Below are 21,513 nucleotides of genomic sequence, written 5' to 3'. Positions count from 1 at the left end.
GATTAAAAAAAAAATCAAGGACCAATTTGCCCCTTCAAATTTGATTTTACCCATTGACCAATCATGGAAGAAGAATGACAGCTGCCCATAAAACCTAGCATTGCACTCTTACTAAAGGAGATATGCTAGAAAGCATGCACTTTGGAAAGAAAGCCAAGGACGCTAGCTTTTTCACTTGCTTGTAATTTTTTGTTTTACTGAGTTCTTCTCTTCCGTGATTCACTAAATCCTTAGTATATGGTCGAGTTAGGTGTTCTGGAGGCTTCCTCGTTAGTTCTGCTGGTTAAAGCATTGAAGAGCTGGGTCATAAAGACCAGGAGTGTCACAGGTTGAATCCCCATCTGTGCTCAGTTGATTTCAGCTGGAGAGGTGGAGGCACAATGATTGGCCTTGGTGCCTTGCCTGGGGTTAGGTGGCAAAGGAGGTTTTCAAAGGAAACAACACAAAAAATACAAATCTACCAGAAAACTGAATATTTCTTCTCGCTGAACAATCTGTGCTGTTCATCACTTCAATTAATTGAATGGACAACAAGGCCTAGATTTCCACAAAGTCGAAAGGACTCAGAGCCATTTAGAAATGGCAGGTGGGACCCAATTCTGGGATTCCCATCCCCACTCCCAGCATCCCCAAGTTTTGCTGTCACAGGATAAGGGTGCAAGTAGTAGGCCCACACCCTGTGCTCCCAATCTGGCTGGCTCCATTGTGGGGCTAGGCATCGTCTACCCCTCATAATGTTTATGCAGTGGGCTAGCTCCTTCATGACTCATGATTCATGGAACTCAGAGGAGTCAAGGACCATAGTCTGGATTTCAAAACCTTTTGAAAGTGAAGTTCAAAAGATCTTACCCATGCCCTCCATTCCTCCCCATACCAACTCATGCTCCCTCACCCACCCCCGATGTCCCTTGTACCCTCCGTGCTAACAAAAAGACCACCCACAAGCCATTGAGATATCGACAAAATAAATTGATGAAAAATAGCTTATTATAACCTCATAAAGATGTCAATCAAGAAAAGTCCACAGTTCTCTGCAGCTGTGTAAGCAACACTCTGAGTTAATTCTTTTATGAGGTTTAGCTGAGAACCCAGACTCACAAAAGGAAGCAGCAAGTAATTAGCAAAGCTAATAGAATGTTATCGTTTATTGCAAGGCAGCTCACCACCACCTTCTCAAGGGCAATTAGGGATGGGCAATAAATGATGGCCTGGCCAGCAAAGCCCATATCCCTTGAATGAATAAAAAAAAATTGAATACAAGGATAGGGAGGTTATGCTTCAGTTGTACAGGGCATTGGTGAGACCATGTCTAGAATACTGTGTGCAGTATTGGTCTCCTTATTTAAGGAAGGATATAAATGCATTAGAAACAGTTCAGAGAAAGTTTACTAGATTAATGCCAGGAATGAGTGGGTTATCTTATGAGGAAAGGCTGGACAGGCTAAGTTTATATTCACTGGAGTTTAGAAGAGTAAGAGGCGACTTGATTGAAACCTTTAATTTCATGAGGGCACTTGACAGGGTGAATATGGAAAGGATATTTCCTCTTGTGGGACAATCTAGAACTTGAAATCAATGTTTCAAAATAAGGGGTCATCCATTTAGGACAGAGATGAGGCAAGATTTTTTTCTCACAGAGGGTTGAGAGACTTTGGAATTCTCTTCCTCAAAAGGTAGCTGAAGCAAAGTGCTTGAATATCTTTAAGGCGTAAGTAAATAGATTATTTTTAAGCAAGGGGGTGAAAGGTTATTGGGGGTAGGCAGGAATATAAGATTAAAATCAGATCAACCATGATCTCATTGAATGGCGGAGCAGGCTTGAGGGGCCAAGTAGCCTACTCCTGCTCCTAATTCATATGTTTGTGTGTTCATATGTTCGCATTATGTGAAAGGGGGTCTTCTCCAAAGAATTATGAATGGGTCTTTTTCTTTCTAAACAGTTTCACACATGTCATTGTTACCAAAGGGTACCTTTGTTCTGTACATGCTGTATAGGGGGTGAATAGGTCTGGGAAGGCCAGGAGTTGGCCTGGAGGACATGAGGGGCCTTTGAGTAGGGTGGGTGGGGGCATAAGTTGGCATTGAATTGGCAGGGGGGCTATAAGGGGTCATGGGGTGGGTCAGGAGCATGGGTTGACATTGCAAAAACATGGGGGTATGGATATGGCATGAGGAGTGGGTGAAGGGGTGATGGGGTGTGAGGGGTGAGGGCTAGGGAGCCTAAAATGTAACCAAACAGCTGGGACAAAGTCGTAAAGAACTGAGGCGTGAGAAAAAAACTTTCTTACACGAGTGGTTCGGGTTTGAAATGCACTGCTTGGAAGTGGGGTGGAGGCAGGTTCAATTGAGGTATTCAAGAGGGCATTAGATGATTATTTGAATAGAAACAATGTGCAAGGGTACGGGGAAAAGGCTAGGCAATGGCACTAGGTCATAATGCTCATTTGAAGAGCCGGTGCAGACACGGTGGGCCGAATAGCCTCCTTCTGTGCCGTTAAAATTCTGTGATTCTGTGAGGTGGGCCTTTTAAGCAGACTGCCTTGGCACTCGGCCACACGCTTCCAATCTACTTGCGGGAGCAGCGGGCCTGACTCCAGCCTATACCCACCCTCCTGGAGTGAAAATTGCACCACTTGGGGCACTTTTTACCATGGGTGTGGCAAAGCAGGAAATTCCCTGACTCGAGCTACCGGCGTCAGTAGCGAAAATCCAGGCCCAAGTCCCAGAGGAGGTGACTATCTCCAATTTCAAATATTAGGATAGTAATTCCAATTTATTAAATTAATTTAATTTAAATGAATTAAAATATGGAATGAAGACCATGGAGGTATATTTTCCAACTGCTTCTGTTCCCCCACAAGCCCTTAACATGCTTTTATTAAATTCCCCAACAGAATTTTGTAATCTAAACATTACCCATTAAAATCTGGGTTAAATCCTGTGTTAAAGCTACCAGGGAGAAATAAAATATAAATACTGGGATTATAAATATGGGATTAAAACCATCTGCAAAATATTGCCATATAGATCACTTCTAAGCTTATATCAGACAATCAAATTTCGTTTGGTTCTCGAATGCAGCCTCTGGTCGACTGATGTTTGGTTTGGTTTCCGGTTTCAAAATCCTGAAACTTGCAGATTTGTAATGTTTTAGACTAATATCTTTGATCAAAGTCTGCTGAACAGCAAAGAAGAATTCCTGTAGTAGATTGGAACATAAATACATCCATTATAATTCTGAGGGTCAAATTAAGAATGAGACATGCTTAGAATGAAACCTTGTCTATTGTTCTGCTGGGAAGAGCGCTCAATATTTCTAGGAGTCATCTTTGAATTTCAAAAGTAATTGAGCAAAAGTCAGGAATATCCACCTATTCCATTATGGTAAATTCACACCTCTGACGGGTTATCTACCCAGCAGGATACAAAACAATGTATTCCATGGAATTTGATCAGATTTGTTCTTGTGCATCCCTATAATTTCAATTTCATTCTCAACCAAATATTTATCCTGCTCTATGTTGAACGAATTTGCTGACACAGTATTAACAGCTTTTGATAGAAATCAGTTTCATATAGTCACTACTCTGACGGGAAGAATTCTTCTAGCTTCAGCTCTCTTTTGAAACTATTTAAATATAGTTGAACCGGGGGTATGTGGAGTTGAGGGCACATTCAGGTCAGCCATGATTTTATTGAATGGCTAAGCAGGCTCGGAGGGCTGAATGGCCTTCTCCTGCTCCTAATTCGTATAGTATTACATAAGTAGCTTCAACCAGGAGAAGACTTCAGTGTCATCAAGTCCTCCTTATTATTGCAATAAAGTTGCTTCAATGAATTTATAACAATCCTCCAGCCTAAAAATGTTGGTTCTAAGATTTTTTTGGATTAGAGAGGTGAAGTCAGACTGAAATGTTTATGTTTTAGCATTTTCTATCAGGGGCATTATCGCCATAATGTATATTGACAGTACAGGGGATTCCCAATTATTTGTGCTTCCATTATCTACATTCCTAATTATTCTTGGAAGTTCTCATGAAAGTTGAAGTTGGGTCAGGAAATGAACATGTTGGGAGATGGAAGGAAAAAGAGCATTAGAGGGGGAAAAAATTCCACAACATTTTCTTTCATATCTGAAAGAGACTTATTGCTCATAATAAAATTGCAATAAACTGACAGCTGCATAAAATGCAAACAAATACTGGGGGAAGGCAATCTAAATGCAGTTGAGTGGAACCTTAACCAATTTTCATTACCAGCCATGAGATTCCCTACATTATGACGGATGATGGTGGTTCCATTTAAATAATGCACCATCAATAAGATGTCACTTTTTCCCATTACTCCAACCAGAGCTAATCTGTTGCTTACTTTCTCTTTCCATACTTCCCATTTTCTTCCACCACTGACCCTAGGTACTTGACACTGCTCACTTTCTCCAGGGCTTCACCCATACTCTTTACATTTTCACTCTGATCCTCTTCCCTAGGCTCAAACTGACAGTCCATATATTCTTTGAGTCTACTGATCTTCATAATCCTGACTTCCAGTGATTTTCTCCAGTTTTTCAGATACTCAGTCATGTTCTCATCATTGCACCACATAGCTTAATGTCATCCACAAGCATCACTGATCATGGCCTGTCCTGTCACATTTGCTCAATTAGAACATCAATGACAAACATGATTAGGAAGGGGTTCAGTGCTATGGAGGAGTTCTTTAATAGTTTTTGCAATCTTGAATGTCTCCTTCTCTTTTGAATATTTTTTGACAGCACCTTCCAAACTCATGACCTCTACCAACCCGAAGGACAGGGGCAACAGGTGCATGGGAACACCACCACCTGCAAGTTCCCCTCCAAGCCACATACCATCCTGGCTTGTTCCTTCTCTTTCTCTGGATTCTGGAACTCCCTTCCTAACAGCACTGTGGGTGTACCTACACCACACTGACTGCAGTGGTTCAAGAAGGCAGCTCACTACCACCTTCTCAAGGGCAATTAGGGGTGGGCAATAAACGCAAGCCAGCCAGTGATGCCCACAGCCCGTGAAAGAATAAAAGCAAATTGGTGCCAGACTGCTTTGCCTTCATGCCCTCCTAATGTTAAATAAAACAATTAAATGCAAACCTCAAACTGCTTTAATTTGTAGCATCAACCCTACTGCAATCTCAGCTGACAGGAGCTAACTCGTCACAGGCCAGGGATTAAACCTTGAACCTTCTGCTCTACATAGCTTAGTTACTCATCAGCTTTATTAAACAATATATATTTTATATCGATATATTTTTTAAATGATGTGAGGGATGTTACCACTGGTGGCAAGGATGCTTTCCATTTTGGATACCCACAGCTGAGGGCTTACTCTGGGGTCCACTGGGGAACACCACCAGCAGGCAGGGAAGGAGTACCTGTCCTAGTGGAGGTGAGGGAGAGAATATTGTGCTTGTGGTAAGAGCATAGTGGAGGGCATCATTGCCTTGCTTTTCCCTATTTTCTGCCACTATCCTGCACTTTTTCAGATGTGATTAAAGAGGAAAATCCAGCTCCCAAGGCAGAATATTATGCTCGGCATGCGGGCGTGTGCCCGACACGCCTGAACGTAAAATGATGCGCGGTGACGTTGGGCGAACGTCTAGATGTCATCGCTCAGTCTCATGAAAGTCCTAGTAAGGCCATTAAGAAGCTAATTAAATTCAAATCTACGCTGCCTATCCAACCTAATGGTTGGCGGGCAGGCGAAAAGGCCAAGCGGACTTTACGTTTTTTAGGAAACCTCATCCACGGGCAGGATGAGGTTTCCTAAAGCAAATAAACATCAGACAAAAATGTTATTTTGGAATTAAAAACATGTCCCAGCTCATGGGCAGAATCTTCTGCCTGTCGGGCGGGCCGTTTGGGAGCCAACGCAACCTGTGATCGGCTCTGCGCCGCCATCTTACGTGGGCTGGCCAATTAAGGCCCGCCCAGTGTGACACGAACCCAGTAGCGTTCAGCACTACCTGTGCGGGCGGGGGGAGGAGGGAGAGTCGGGAGGGACAGCATACGTTCAAAAGAGCGCAGAAATCTCCCTGAGGCACGGAGCTGCCTCAGGGAGATTAAGCTCAATTTGAAACTTCAAAATAAAGAAAGTTAAAAATAATTTACACATGTCCCCTCATGTGACAACGTCACATGAGCTGGGACATGTTTATGGAATGTTTAAAAAATATTTATTAATTTAATAAACCCTTCGTGAAACCTCATCCCGCCCTGGATGTGGCTTCATGAAAAATGTGATGGCCGCTTGGACTCATCACTTGCCCGCCAACCTTATGGCTGGACAGGCAGCCCTGACAATTTGGTTAGTTGGTTTATTAATGGCCTTAACAGGCCTTTGACAGTTCGGCGGGCGGGCAGGCAGCTGACTCCGGTGCGTGCCCGCTGAACGAAAGATCGGAATGACGCGTGGTGATGTTGGGATGCATGCCCGACGTCGCCGCACATCATTTTACGCGTCGGCGTACAGGGTTCGCCCCCGCTCGCTGGAAAGAACATTCTGCCCCATGTGATAGTCACATGAGGGGACATGTTTTATGATAATTTTATTTCCTTTTTTTTTTAAACAGCGCTTCATCTCCCTAAGGCAGCTCCGTGCCCTCAGGAATGTTGAAGCACTCTTTCGCGCGCATGCGTGAAGATCACTCAAGGCTCGCTTGCCCTCCCGCCCGCACAGGCAGCGCTGAGTGCTGCCGCTCGTGTTCCACGCTGGGCGAGCCTTAATTGGCCTGCCAGTGTGAAATCGTGGAGCAGAGCCGGACGCAGGGTCAGCTTCCCGATTGCCCCCGCCTGCCCCCACCGAACACCTCTGCCAAGGGCATAATCCTGTCCCCAGTGTCAGCATCCAGCACCTCCACATGCAACCATGTGATATTTTGCATTTCCCACACTAAGTACTTCCTATGGCCAATTTAATAACAGGTTAGGAATAGTGTGTGCTGATGACCCATATCCATCAGGAATTGAATTTAAAAAACTGACTTTCAAATTTTACCGAAGCACAGAAGCCTTAAAACCAGCAGCCATAGGCCCCTATTTTTTAAAATCAATTTAGCCTAGATTCAAACTGAGGAGAGGGAAGTGTCTGATCACCGTACCACACAATCTCCAATGCCATTCCTATATTTCCATTTAAAAATTATCTAGGGATAGAAATAATTATCAGGGAACCTAGTCGTAAAATTTAAAGATATCAGTATATTCATCAATACCTAAAGAAATGTGAGCAACATTTGGTTTCACTTTCCCATGAAAACCGTGAGTATATTTCTCAAGTTTTCCAGTTTCACTCAGACTGCAGCATAAAAATCACTGAGAAGAAATGAAAAGGGCTGTTACTTACGGCAGTTCCTGCGTATATATGCTACAAGGCCACAAGACTGCAATGAAAAGGAGAAAAGTTTGCAAACAAACTTGAGATAAAATCTACAGTTAGACTACATCGGGGGAGTTCACACATATATATACAGTTTAAGCTACATACCGTTTCCAATGCATAGCCTGGTGGCCCTTTCTGGCCCTGAAATAAAGGAAAAATAAATCTTGTTAAAAGAATACATTTATTTTTTCATTCTTGTTAGTTTTTATTTTGAGATGGAGGTGTAGTGGTAGTGGCAATGCCACTGGACTAGTAATCCAGTGGCCCCGACAAATGCTAAGGGGGCATGGGCTCAAATCCCACCACGGCAGTTGGTGGAATTTAAATTCAGTGAACAAATAAAAAACTGGAATATTATGCTAATCTCAGTGACAGTGACCAAGAAACTATTAGCGACTTTTGTAAAAACCCATCTTGTTCACTAATGTCCTTTGGGGAAAGAAATCTGTCATACTTACCTGGTCTGGCCTACATGTGACTCCAGATCCGATACAATGGGGTTAACTTTTAACTGACCTCTGAAATGGCCCAGCAAGCCATTCAATTCAAAGGGCAATTAAGGATGGGCAGCAAATGCTGGCCTTGCCAGTGATGCCTAAATCACAGGAAAGAATGAAAAGAATGTTGTCTCCCCCTCTCCCTGAAGGCATTGCCATTTTGCTGAATATTTTTCCATGGACACTTTCCATTGTCTTTCCAAGCAGCTGTGAACCTAGCTTTTCTTAAACAAGCCCACTGATCATAAGATACATTACAGCAGAGTCTGGTCTCTGTAGTATAAAGGGTTAACAGATGGGATATGCTAATACGTGATGTAGATGTTGATGTACCACTGACATCAGTTAGTCATGTGTCAGACTCTCAAGAGAGAGGTTAGGATCATGTCTACGAGCTACGTGCCTACTCGGTAGTACAAATAATCAAGTGTTAGGCAGGCGCCAGGATGTGTCTACAGTCCAAGAACCAAATCCCATGCCTAGAGTTCAAGATAGATGGACCCAATCTCAGAACATGGTGGCAGCGATGGAGACATCCGTGTAAAGGTCACATTGGTGTTATTGAAGGAACCACAGAGTGAAGAAACCTTTGAAAGCAGCTCAAATAAATGTTGGCGGTAGGTGGCAGCACACTGGAGAGAGGTAAAGCTAGTTAGCAGTCCCTGCCCTGGCCCTGCCTGTCTGACTGCCTCAAGGCCTGCAAAGAGGCTAGCAATGGGAGTCACAGAAATGCCATTTTTTCCAGTACTGAGCAGCGTCAGACCTTCACAAAAAGAGCCAAAGCTCCTTTCTTTATGCAATAGGTCCAGTAGCAGATCGTCTTCTCTTAAGGCAGGGAGTACAGGAGTCCACCGCAGATTTTGATTCCATTATTAAAGCTTTTGACATCTATGTTAGCCTGAAGTAGAATTTAACAATTGAATGAGCACATTTTAACCAGCGCTCGCAACGACCTGGGGAATCGACTGAATTATTCCTAACTGACCTATATCACCTAGCTAGTTCCTCCGGATATAGGGCGCTAAAGGACGAGCTAATCCATGGTCACATAGCTGTGGGTGCCTGAAATGAAAAACTCTGACTTGCTGCAGACCAAAGACGGTCTTACTTTGAATCAAGCAGTCCAGTATGCGAGGCAGGTCAAGCTTTTAAGCATTTAATCAGGCTGTAATTTGTGGCGGCTCTGGGGCTTCACATCACTCCATAGGGCCCATGGGCAGATGCTCCTTCCATACAAAAGCCCGACAAACAAACCGAAATGGCGGGAAACACCATGCCAGCAGCCATTTTGAGATGCTTGCATTGTGGCGTAAAAACTCAGGACAGATGTCAAGACTGTCCAGCAGGGGCATAGAATTCTTCCAGTGTGGCAAAACTGGGCATTTCAAGCATTTCTGCAAATCCAGCAATTTTAATTGAAGTTGCAGACCAGCATGTATTTATGAAACACATTCCTTCTGAGAAATGTCCCAGGAGAAGTAGATAGTCTCAATCCAGACTCCTGGTCACTTACAGTCCAAGTTCAAGGCTTTGATAGTTTTTGTAAAAATTGATACTGGGCTTCTGTTAACATATTAGCAGATGACCTTGGCTGGCTTCAGCCGATGACCCTTTGTCCATCTGATATCAAGTTACAAGGTCCAGGCAGCATAGACCTTCCAATCAAAGGGCAACAGATCGTAGATTTGCTCTATGTTCTTCACAGTCAATGCACATCCTTACTGAGTGGCGATGTTGACATACTTCTAGGAATCTCAGAAAAACTAGATAACGCTCATCACTTGAATGACTCACTATCTTTCATGCAACAGTCTTTTATTTTCTTTATTTTTTCATGGGGTGTGGGTGTCACTGGCATGGCCAGCATTTGTTGACCATCCCCTTGAACAGAGTGTTTACTTGGCCATTTCAGAGGATGGTAAAGAGTCAACCACACCCCTGTGGGTCTGGGATCACATCTAGGCCAGACCAGGTAAAGACAGCAGATTTCCTTATTTATAGGACATTAACAAACCAGATGGGTTTTTATGATAATCAATGATGGTTTCATGGTCACCATTACTGAGACTAGCTTTCAACTCCAGGTTTATTTATTGAATTAAAATTCCACCATCTGCCATGGTGGGATTCGAACCCATGTCCCCCAGAGAATTAGCCTGGGCCTCTGGATTACTAGGCCAGTGACATTACCACTATCTCCCCCTTTAACGTTTTATTTAGAAGCAGTGGAAATTCAGCCTTCAGAAACTGAGGAAGTTTATACAGTCAGCCGTAAATTCTTTTCTTTCACAGAGACACTATCCACTAGACCCAGGGTAGACAAGGAAGTTATGAATCTTTCAGTTCTTCATGAAGTAGGGCAGGATACATAAGGCACTGCAACAGATGGTGATCATCCCTATGAAGATCTGGTCAACCTGAATTGGCTCTTCCTAGAGGGTGATGAGGAAGAATCCTTTGCAATACTGAGCAATCTCTTTGAGGATGAGGTCCAAGAGAATGATTCACCTTTCCAGTTGATGGATGTATCTTATGAAGTCTCTGTTGTCTTTTTAGAAGAATCAGCTGTGGTTTTAATGGCTGAGCAGCATTCAGATCTTAGTTCCACTAAAACTACTGGTGTATTGCCTACTTTATCTCCCGTTATCCATGAAGAGTGTTCCACAGAGGATGTCTTGCCTGAGTCCAGGTTAGAGTCCATAGAGGATCACACTGCTCAAGAGCTGGTACCTTAACAGATTGAAAGTCAATTGACATCCATACTTCAGTCCCTGCCTAAAGTCTTCTTCTCTGTAGAGGTGGAGGTCAGCACAGAAGCTGCAGCAAAATATCTAGCACGTCTGAAGCTGCAGAATTCTGTACAGAAATCTTGTCTCAGAGTTGCTTGTCTACAGGAATTTTTTCTCTCTACAGAAGATGGGGATGTCTTGCCTCCATATTCTCATCAATGGAGCAACCTCGTACAGAGAGAAGTGCGGCTCTCTCACCACTCTCTGCAGAAAGTAGACGGTCCTCCCAAAAAATCATTGGGAAATCATCTCTTCTTCTTTTCCTGAAAATCTTACAGGAAATTGATAATTTTTCCCTTTGTCTCCTAAGTTAATTGAAATCTCAGATCTTCAATGCCTTTTCAGTCTTTGATATAGCAGTTGATGCTGCAGCTATGATAGCCTTCCCAGGAATTGAAGATCATTCCTCTCAAATTTCCAGCTATGCTGATGAAGTGTTGTCCCTTTTGGATTGGCTTTTCATTGGAAAGTCTTCATTGTCCTTGCAGTTCAGTCATTCTGCAGCCTACACTCAGCTTTCCAGCTCTGCTGATAAAGTGTTGTCCTATTCTGCAGATGATGATGTCCTACCAGATGCAGAGGAAAACCCTTATGTCTCTAAGCCGTTTTCCTTAAGGGCCAAGAATACTGAAGGAGATTGAATCCCTCAGAACTCTGACTTGGGAGGGAGGAGAAAAGGTGTTGGAGTTGATTGAAATCAGTTGTTGTAAAAAAGGGGACTTACAGAAATGTAATCAAAATGACTAAAGACATTGGCTGGAATTTTCTGGTCCTGCCTTGTTGCGGAAGTTTTTATGGACCAGCGAAAGGTCCGCTGACTTTCGGCGGTAATTTCCGGTCCCATGGTGGGCGGGACCGGAAAATCCTGGCCATAGTTTCATGTTGTTGATTTAAAAAATAGGATAGCATACTTGGGTGGGGGAGGTGTAGTACAAGAGTTAACAGATGGGATGTGCTAATACATGATGTAGATGATGATGTACCACTGACATCAGTCAGTAATGTGTTAAACTCTCAAGAGAGAAGTTGGATTAATGCCTAAGAGGTATGCCTACTCTGTAACTTGTTTAGAAAGAGTACCAATAAACAAATGTTAAGCAGGTACCAGAGTATGTCTACAGTCTGTCTGAGAACCAAGTCCCACACCTAGGCCGAATTTTACAGCCCTGTCGCAGCATGGATGGGGCCATAAAATGCAGCAAGCCATTCTAAACTCCATTGACTTCGGCTGGGCAGTAAAATCCCACTGTTGTAAAATTCCACCCCTAGAGTCCAAGATAGAAAGGCCCATCACAGAACAGTCTCAACACCCAATGTCCACAGTTCAGTAGGGGTCACCAGAAAGTAAGCAGGAGCAAAGATCTGGGAGGTTTTCCACACTTCAAGGCAGTGCCATAGAAGCTGCATTCCCATCTGCTGCCTCAGCTGAGATCATCTAAATCAGGAAAACCACTTATTAATTCTCAGACCTTTCCAGGATGTATGACTCAATTACTCATTCAGCAAACACACCGAGCCACAAGAAGCACTATGAGAACAGATTTATCTTCCTAAAGGCTAGCCCTTATATGCTACATTCTTTCAAAAGGAGCATTGAAGAAAGTGTTAAGATAGAGGGACATAGGAACAGGATTGGGTCATTCAGCACCTCAAGCAAGTTCTGTCATTCAATGAGATCATGGCTGATCTGTATCCTAAATCCATCCACCTGCCTTGGCTCAATTTCTCTTAATAGCTTTGGCTAACAAAATTCTATTGATCTCAGATATAAAATTATTCACTGAACTAGCATTTATTGTTTTACATGGGAGTGGACACCACACTTCAACCCTTTCTGTAAAGGAGTATCTCCTACCTTCTCTGCTGAGTGGCCTGTCTCTGATCTTTAGGTTACATCCTCTTGTTCTCACCTTGCCCACTAGTTTCTATCTATTTACAGCACCAACTCTTCTCAAAACTCTAATAACAACTATCAAATCATCCCTTAACCGTCTGTATCCCAGGGATCACAAACCTAGTTTACATAATTTAACTAGTGTAAAGTATATGTCATTGTTTCTTAAATTATTCCAAGCTTTTAATAACCATGATGTCACCTGTAAATTTGCACAATTTGCACTAAGCTTCTAAATCCAAGCTACAAATCTAAATTAGAATTGGTAGTGATCCTGGGGTGTCCTTCCCTCACTCAAGTCCTCCAACAAGTTTACTTACAAGATTTATTTCTCTTCTCGAGCTATTCTTTCATCCACATGGGCTAAAAATTGGCTTGAGGCATTATTCGGGTATGGTCGTCTCAATTTGCAACCTGCCCATGCCAGTTCCTGTGGAGTTAGGCAGCAAGAAAATTTGGTGCTGGCACCTCATTTGCCCTGCATGGCCAAGTATCTGCCACACTGCTGGCTGCCTCTGGGCTCAGCAATGAGCTGAGAAGCATTTGCTAGTGGTATGTGGAGAAGCCAGCCTTCTGTTCTTAAAGACCTTCTTAAAGAAAAGGACCACTGAATGACAGGGGATTCTGCTGAATGCTAAACAAGGAAAAGGAAACACCGGGGTAGGTAGAGGGCTCCAGAGTCACACATACAGTATTGGGGGCATTAGTGGTGAAGGTGGATGGGTGGAGGGACACCATGGTCCCATAGGGAGCCAGGTGGCCCTCAATTCTTCACGTCTGGACCTAAGAGCCTTGCAGCAGTGCCACAGCATGTCTAATGACTGAAGTGCATAGTCAAGGTCAGTGAATGCATCTTCACATGACATTTCCTACCAACGTTCCATGAACCTCTCACACTGCTCAGTGGACCACACACCCATCACTCACCCAATCCATGGCACTCGGGACTCACACCTAACATCCAGGTACTCCACATCACCCTCACCCACTTACCAATGCTGCCAGCCGCACACCCGCCTCTTGCTGCCCCCATATACCTCTACCTATTTGGTTATGGCAGATACATCACCCAAACACAGTGTAACACAATCACTGACATTCTTCCCCTCCTCTTGAAGGACACAACATAGAAGGGAGAAGAGCAGAGTCGGTGGGGGGGACAAAGATGTCGGTACCTTCTGAGCTCCACAGAGGACACGGTTCCCACATTTTTGGGCTAACTGTGATAGAGCCCATGGCATCTGGCATAGCCCAAAACATTCAGGATGACGACATGTTCCTGCCTTATGCCCCTTCTCAATTGCAGATGGTGTCACCACAGACATTTTGCTTTCCACCCCACCTCCCCTTCCTTCACCCCAATCTTCTTCTTCTTCTTCTGATTTTCTGCTTACAGACATCCAAGAATTGCAGCCTGCCCAGCCACAACAGCTCCAGGAGGAGGAGTGAGAGAGAGAGAAAAAGAAAGAGTGCTACAGCACAGCATTAATGAAGGGGATCCATTCCTTGATCTGACACTCGCAGGCACCAGCTCAAATACTGGCACTACACATAGCTTTGAGGATAGTATAGGGTTGGTATTAGCATAAGGTGGGTCACCAGGTACATGCAGGCTGCAGCCAGGCCAATGATAATGGATGGTTGGCATGTCAGCTCACCGGAGAGTGAAGTTGCAGATGAGTTTTGCTACATGGGACTCAGTGAGGAGAACACTGTTGGGCATGCATTCTGAGGTGCAGGGTGCATTGACTGGCCTGCCAGATAAACTCCTGTCACTATCAATGACCATGGAGGATGCCCTCACTGCATTTTCAGCTCTATCTCTCTGTTGTCTTGCAGACTAGAGGTACTGCAACTCTAGCCCCTTGTACCCGTGTGAACACCTACCTCTCTGCTCTCCCGGTATGGATTGAACAACACTCCCTGCCAAATCCAAGAACTCAACACAACACATCCAAAAACATTCCAAAGAACTTTCAGACACTTTTCAATAGCAGATTTTCTTCAAAATCATCTGATCTGCAGTTAAGTGCCTGGCCCTATAAGTCAGGCTAGTGCAGGTCCAATTTGCAGCTAAGAGCTTGGTCTTTGGTGAGTGACCTCCAAAATTTATTGAATGGGCCTACATGGTCCAAATTTGCAAAATGAGCATCGCATCAGCCAGTAGGGCCATGTGACGTCATGGCTGCTTCTGATACTAGCAGGGGTCCCCCACATGAGTGTCCTTCTCAATTGATGAGGCATTGCTCAGGCCAGGGTGGGAGCAGCTGGCAGCGCAGCGCATACCCCCAGGAGGGCAATCAGCATCTGTGGCAGCCCCACAGATCCAAATTTCACACCCCATGTGTCTTCTTCTTCGAAAAGTCCTTGCTGGTTACTGAAGAGTGCTAATGAAATAAAAACAGTGTCTAAAAATGAGGTGAAACTGAAATATCTGGGCGCAACATGTAAAAGTGCAGCAGTTGAGAAAAAGCGACATTTGCCCAATTAGGCAAAACAGTAAAGTCCCATCTTTCGCGACGTCCTTGTTTGTATCTTCACTTGCCTACGCTTTGTACTTTGTACATCGCATCGCCCATCGTCTGAACAATGTTTGCTTATTCGCGTTTGAAATGTCCGAATCTCTGCACTGATTCTTTGACAAGTACACCCTTTGAGCGCAGCTCAAGTGTGGGATCGGTTAATTTACTATGAGAAAATAGACTAGATATTATCTGATTTGTCTTTTCTCAGGGAGTAGTGAGGCTCTGGAATATGATACAGGCTTGTGTGGTAGGTGCTGGCTCTCCAAATACTTTCAGAGGGAACTGGACAAGTTCCTGCCAAGGTCAGAAATCACATAAACCATAATGTAAATGTCTTTATAATCCTTGATTCACGTAACCACTTTGACTGATTTCAGTGACCTGACGGGGAGAGCAGAGAGGAACTTTCCAGGATATATACTACCCCTTGTTGAGCCCTGGGTTATTCTATTTTTTATTGACCGCGATTTTTAAACTGCCTGCGTTGGAAACTGGAAACAAAAAGCAAAAATGTGGAGTATACACAGCAGGTCTAACAGCTTCATTGAAGAGAAACACAGGTTATTGTAGAGTACTGAAACTGCCCAAACCAATGCTCCCCTCGCATTGCTGGAATCTATCCAACTGAGACCCATTCAAAAGCATGTTCCTCTTTCACAATTTCGCTGTTTGCATGGTTTAGTGGGAACGTAACCCCTGTGGACAGCGGGGCTTTACTGCATTGGTTTAATAGACCAAAGGGAGGTTAAGGCTACTATCAAAACTTCAAAATATATTATTTAATTTTGCAATAGGAATTGATTAGGCATAAATACTAAAACTGGGGGCTAGTTAGCTCAGTTGGCTAGCATATGGCTTGGAATAATGCAAACAGCGCGGGTTCAATTCCTCCTCTGACTGAGGTAGACTTGGGGCCTACTTCCTTGACCTAGCTGCCCGAGAGTGGAAAGCAATGGTCAGTGGAAGGCCACTGACAAAAGCTGTCAAGAAAACAGCTCAGAGTGAAGCATCAGAAGACAATGAACCAAGGGCCTGCCTTCTGGCAGAGCACACATAAATGAATTAAATACTAAAATACCATTAGTCTTTTAAAAATACTTTGTTTATATGTGCTTGAGTTGATGGAAGTAAAGTACAAAACCTCTGGCAGAATAACAATCATGAATCACTCTTGTGACAGTAACAAGTACTCTCATTGCAGATAATACACATCCAATTTGATGTTCGGTAGCAACTATCCTGCTATCAGTCAGCACAATACTTTTGTGACTGGTCCTCTCATTTTGTGGAGCATGTCTTACCCTTTCTCCAGGATATCCATTCATGCCTGCATCACCAGGATCACCAAGAGGGCCAGAAGTACCCTAATATTATAAGAAAATCACATTACTTGACTTGAAACTTTATCAACCACAAATACCAGTCGTTATAAACAGTTCTATAATTAGACAGCCGTTATGACTAACATACAAATGTACTTTGTATCAAGATTGTCAATATTTCTTAAACACTTAATAAATCTTTGATACAGGATGGTTTAATGAGGTTTCAAGAATAACTGATGATTTCACTTCACTCTTGTGTAATCATTGCCCAAAATATTTATAGAATTACCTAAAGTTCAATAATAAAAGTGTCATGTTTGAGTGGCCATCTGAGATCTATATTACTCAGTTGAAATATCCTTTACATGGATGTATTTAGAAAAGGATTGGTGAAGCATTTGCACATTTTCTCTTATTAACATTTACAGTCTTTTTTTTAAAGTTAATAATAATTCCCAAAGTCCAAGATAACTACAGACCATGGAGTAGTTTGGCTTATTTTGGCTTATCCATCTAGGACAAACAACAGTCATGCAACGCCTCTCCCTTGAGTGAACATATGCAAAGCTTCTACTACCACTACTGTATCCAGGAGACTAATTTAAATATCTATTACTTTTTGCCTGAAGAATTCTTCCTGAAATCAGTTCTAAGTTGACCTTTCAGTAGTGTTAGCATATTCCCCTTTCTCCTACTCTCTTCAATTAATTTGAAGCAGTGTTCTGGATTTAACTAATTTATACCTTTTGAATATCTTATATATCTCTATCAGGTATTGCCTCCAATTTATGATTTAGCAATAGAATTCAACTTTCAGTTTGCTTTGTTTATTTCTGCTCTACTGTTGGCTATGTGCTCTTACTGTCTTTTGGTTCCAAGATGTTGTTAATAATCACACTAAGTCTGTAAAGATCAGAAATTCTTTATATTTAACTTTGCCATGCTGTCTGGCTCAAAAGAAGAACCAGATTGAACTGATTCTGTACACATCGCTTCGGTTTCTAGTGCAACAATGAAATGTGACCCCCTGGAACACTTACATATAACACATTAGTTCCTAGCGTTACAAGTATTTACAGATAATACAATATATAACAACTACAATTATATATATTGGGACCAATATTGATGGGGAGGAGCTCGTGGAGGCTGGTTGGGGCGTTGGGGAAGGGTGATTTTGTGGACATGAAAGCTCGAAGAGTGGGTTTCCTTCAGACCTCACTAAATTCAAAAGTGTAACATTATTGCTACTTTTCCATCTGCAGCCAGCCAGATAGAGAGGTTGCTATAGCTGTCGGACAGGTAGGTCTTTAGCACTCGGCTGCAGCCAGAGAGCGGAGAGGAGGGATGAAGAGACTGGATAGGAGGGGGGAGAAGAGATCAGGGGAATGTTAATGGGTGTGCCCGATTTGATTAGGAGTCAGAGGGGTTGGAAGCTGTAGGTGGGCCCAGGGAAAGATTGAAGAGAAAGGTGAAAAGATCATGTTGGGGGATCTAGAGAGATCGGGGAGGAGATTCTGGGAGACCCACGGTTGGGCCCTTAATCCTGCCTCTGTTCTGGCCTGAAGTGGGCACCTTTGAGGTGGGTTGTGTTTTGCTTGAGATACTTACATGTTTATTTCCGACCCATCCCAAATCAACCGCTTTCTGGAGTTAAAATGCCTCCCCACAACCCTCCCACCATTGATGCCAATTCAAACTTACCTGCTACCAACAGGAGGATTCAGTCACTCCTATTCTGAAATTGCAGATATGTGTTGTGTACGATTGTAGATCCATTAAAATTAATCACGGGCAACACAAACAGCATTTCTATAATATGCAGGTGAGGACTCCCCATAGGTGATGTACATTTGTAAAGTCCTCTTTGAGTGTTAAGGTCACTACTAGTTCCAGATTCCTCCCAATTTCATCTTTAACTATGGCCTGGATTTTCCGTATCCACTGGCTTCAGGCGTGTTCGGTGGTGTGAGTGGACAACATGGCGCGATCGGCTTCATGACGTAATAAAACCAGTTTGTGATCATCTGCTCAGCCCGCCTATGAGGGGCCGCATTTCCCGCCATCGGACATCGGGAACCTCACTGTAATACATCTGCATATCATTATTAGGCCAGACTGTGGGAGTCATCCCACCCTGCCCCGCCCCGCTGGATCATCCACCCATGTCAGAGGGAAAGCACGCTGACGTGTTTCACAACAGCACATAAACAACGTGCACTCGGCGATCTGCACTTTGAGGGGAACTCGGAGGCGAGTACACAGTAACGTTGTGCAGCGCTCACCAGGGTCACCTGTTGGATTTCAAGCTTGAGATGCATTTGGAGTGGGGGGCAAGGGCAGCCCTGCGGTTGAGGTGACTTGGTTGGGGGGGGAGTTAGGACTGCTCTGTGGTTGAATGTAGTGCATAAGCATTCGGGGTGGGGTGGTAGGGTGGGCGAGGGAAGCAGTCATGCATTAGGCAAACCTGTATACAGTGACCTTTCGTCTGTAACTGAGACAGTTCAGGCACAGCCGCATTGATATGACAGGAATTGGGCTTCTAGCTTCTCTGCCCATTCAAGCGATGCAGAGGCATTAAAATGCCACCAAGTGCTCCAGAGCTTTTCACCCCTTGAGCACCGACTGCAAACTAATGAGCATTTTAGTGGACTGCAGAACAGTTGAATGACTGCTCACGTTGTACAATCTCCTTGCTAAAGCTGGCTGTGGCGCAGTCAGTGGTGGAGGCGCTCACAGCCTCTTGCAACATTAGCATCCTAGTTTGGTCGAGTCTCCCCGATGGTTTAAGCTAACAGTGCAGCCTTACAGCGCGGGTTAGGAGAATGCCTGTGCCTGAGCTAAGAGTACTGCATGTAGTGCAATGGACAAAGCTGCTGCCAATCGGTTGGGTGGAGTTGGGGCGGAGGTGGATGGTGTTTTGTACAGTCATGCAGCGCGCTAAATCTCTGGCCATCCAAGCGGTGGCCAGCACTCTCTGGGATCCGTTAAGGGGCCTTCACAGTTAACAGGTTCTTAGTACACCCATGCTCTCTTTCATTCTGCAGGAGGAGTACATCAGGATCATGGAGCCTGGTGAACTAACTGTATGCCTCGTGGCGTACAGGGAGCGAAGATGACAGAGGAGAGAGCGAATGAGGCGCCTGGTTGTGCAGAGGGAGGAGCAGCACCATGAGGAAGAAGTGGTTGCTGGGACTCCCACACACACCACTGAAGATGCAGAGTGAGCTATTGTTGATTAGCGCTTAGCAATACCCAGGGTATATAGACTCTGCCTTTCATTCCTGCAGATGACCGAGAACCAGTGTCGCCGAAGACTGCGCATGTCTAGGGAACTGGTCGGTCACACCTGCTACATGCTGCAGGATTTGGTGCCACGGGGACATGGAGGGAATCCACTGCCCGTGGCCGTGAAAGTGACAGCGGTGCTCAATTTCAGCCCTTTCAGGACTCCACAGGTGACCTCTGTGGGATATCACAAGCCTTCACCCACAAATGCATCCGCGAGTTCATGGATGTCATCTTCGCGAGGGCACACAACTTTGTGCATTTCGCCAGGGACCAGGAGAGCCAGAATGCAAGAGCGATTGGATTTGCCCAGATCTCGAGTTTCCTGCAGGTGCAAGGTGCCATCAACTGCATTCACGTCTCTGTCACAACACACGCTCAACTACATCGACTGCAAGGTCTTCCGATCACTGAATGTGCAGCTGGTGTGCGACCAGCAGAAATGCACCCTGCAGGTGTGCGCACAGTTTCCAGAGGGTGCACACAACTCCTACGTTATCAGTTGGTCACAGCTCCCTGACATACTCCTGGGTCCACAGAAGCTGCGGGGGTGACTCCTCAGGGACAAGGGCTACCCACAGAGGGCGTGGCTGATGAGACCCATGCAGGGGTCTCAGACTGCAGCAGAGCGAAGGTACGATGAGGCTCAAGCTGCAACTCACAACTTGTTGGAGCAAACCATCAGGATGCTGAAAATGAGGTTCTGGTGCCTGGACCGGTCCAATATAGTCCACAGACGGTGTCACACATTGTTGCCACCTGCTGCGCCCTTTACATCCTGGCGCTGCAATGGGGAGAGGAACTGTCTGAGGAGGAGATGGAGGAGCTGGAGGTCTCCTCGGCTGAGGAAGACACCGACAGGGATGAGGGTGTGGAAGTCCTCAAAGGCAGCGAGGAAGGGGATGCGGCCCTCGCACTGGCTAGATGAGGCTGGCACTTGGGAGGCCTTCATGGTTGCTAGTTTTGTGGAGGATGATGACCACATGCAGTTTAGAGACCCCACAGATCCTCACATTGCATCTGTAAACGTCTGACTCCAGACTGGCTTATAGCAATGTGCATACCCTCTGTGATAATGTTTCTGTCATGGAGATGCAGTGGAGGCCCTAACAGCCACTCGAGTGCAGGAGGATAATGATGACATGCGGTAAGGACTCTTCAAAGATCTTCACATTGCCTCTGAGAATGTCTGACTCCTGTCTGGCCGAGGGCAGCTCACTTGCGCTCTGTGATCAGGGTCATGTCATAGAGACGCAGCCATGAAATTTTAGAAGCAACTAATCGTTTGTCTGCCTACAGCACCTGACCCCTTCAGGAGCACAGCTGAAGAGATGGGGGCCAGCCCCTCCTTAAAGGTACTGAGAGCACACAGAGAGAATGAGAGAACTTTGTAGCATCTGCCACTATATTCTGGCAGCAATGACCAGCACCGCCAAGGTGCAGGCATCAGTAATGTGTCCAGGGAGTGTGAGGCCGGAGCATCACTTTGGTCTGAAGGCTGCACAGAGCACAGGGAAGAGGCCCTGGACTGAGACACCTGCCTTTATCTTGTGCAGAAAGGTTTCACATCTGAGTGACAAGAACACTGCTCATCAAAACAAGGAACTAAAGGTAGGGAGACATTCTTGGGAGTTTATTGACATTAGTGAGCAGTATGTACAAGTGAATAACACCCGTACCCAGGCTGTGCAACTACATCTTCTTGACTTTCCTAACCCTGCCCCTATGTCTTGGTGCTCCCCAGACATCCACAGTGGAGGTTGAGGCAGCCTGCTGACTG

At 44.7% G+C, this 21,513-nt stretch overlaps 1 protein-coding gene across 1 annotated transcript in view; it reads right to left on the bottom strand.

Moving 5' to 3' along the window:
- The window catches only part of LOC144679090 (collagen alpha-6(VI) chain-like), a 250,470-nt gene that overhangs the window by 32,346 nt on the left and 196,611 nt on the right, over positions 1–21,513 (bottom strand). Inside the window, exons 29-31 of the mRNA XM_078539381.1 lie at positions 16,422–16,484; positions 7,521–7,556; positions 7,380–7,416 (exon numbers count right to left, since the gene is read on the bottom strand). Of these exons, the coding sequence (XP_078395507.1) occupies positions 7,380–7,416; positions 7,521–7,556; positions 16,422–16,484 (136 nt within the window). The remainder of the gene's footprint in view (positions 1–7,379; positions 7,417–7,520; positions 7,557–16,421; positions 16,485–21,513) is intronic.

The sequence above is a fragment of the Cetorhinus maximus genome, chromosome 3 (genome assembly GCF_964194155.1).
Source record: "Cetorhinus maximus chromosome 3, sCetMax3.hap1.1, whole genome shotgun sequence".
NCBI classification, from domain to species: Eukaryota; Metazoa; Chordata; class Chondrichthyes; order Lamniformes; family Cetorhinidae; genus Cetorhinus; species Cetorhinus maximus.
The sequence above is the reverse complement of the archived record's forward strand: the minus strand, read 5'-3'. Positions and strand labels throughout refer to the sequence as shown.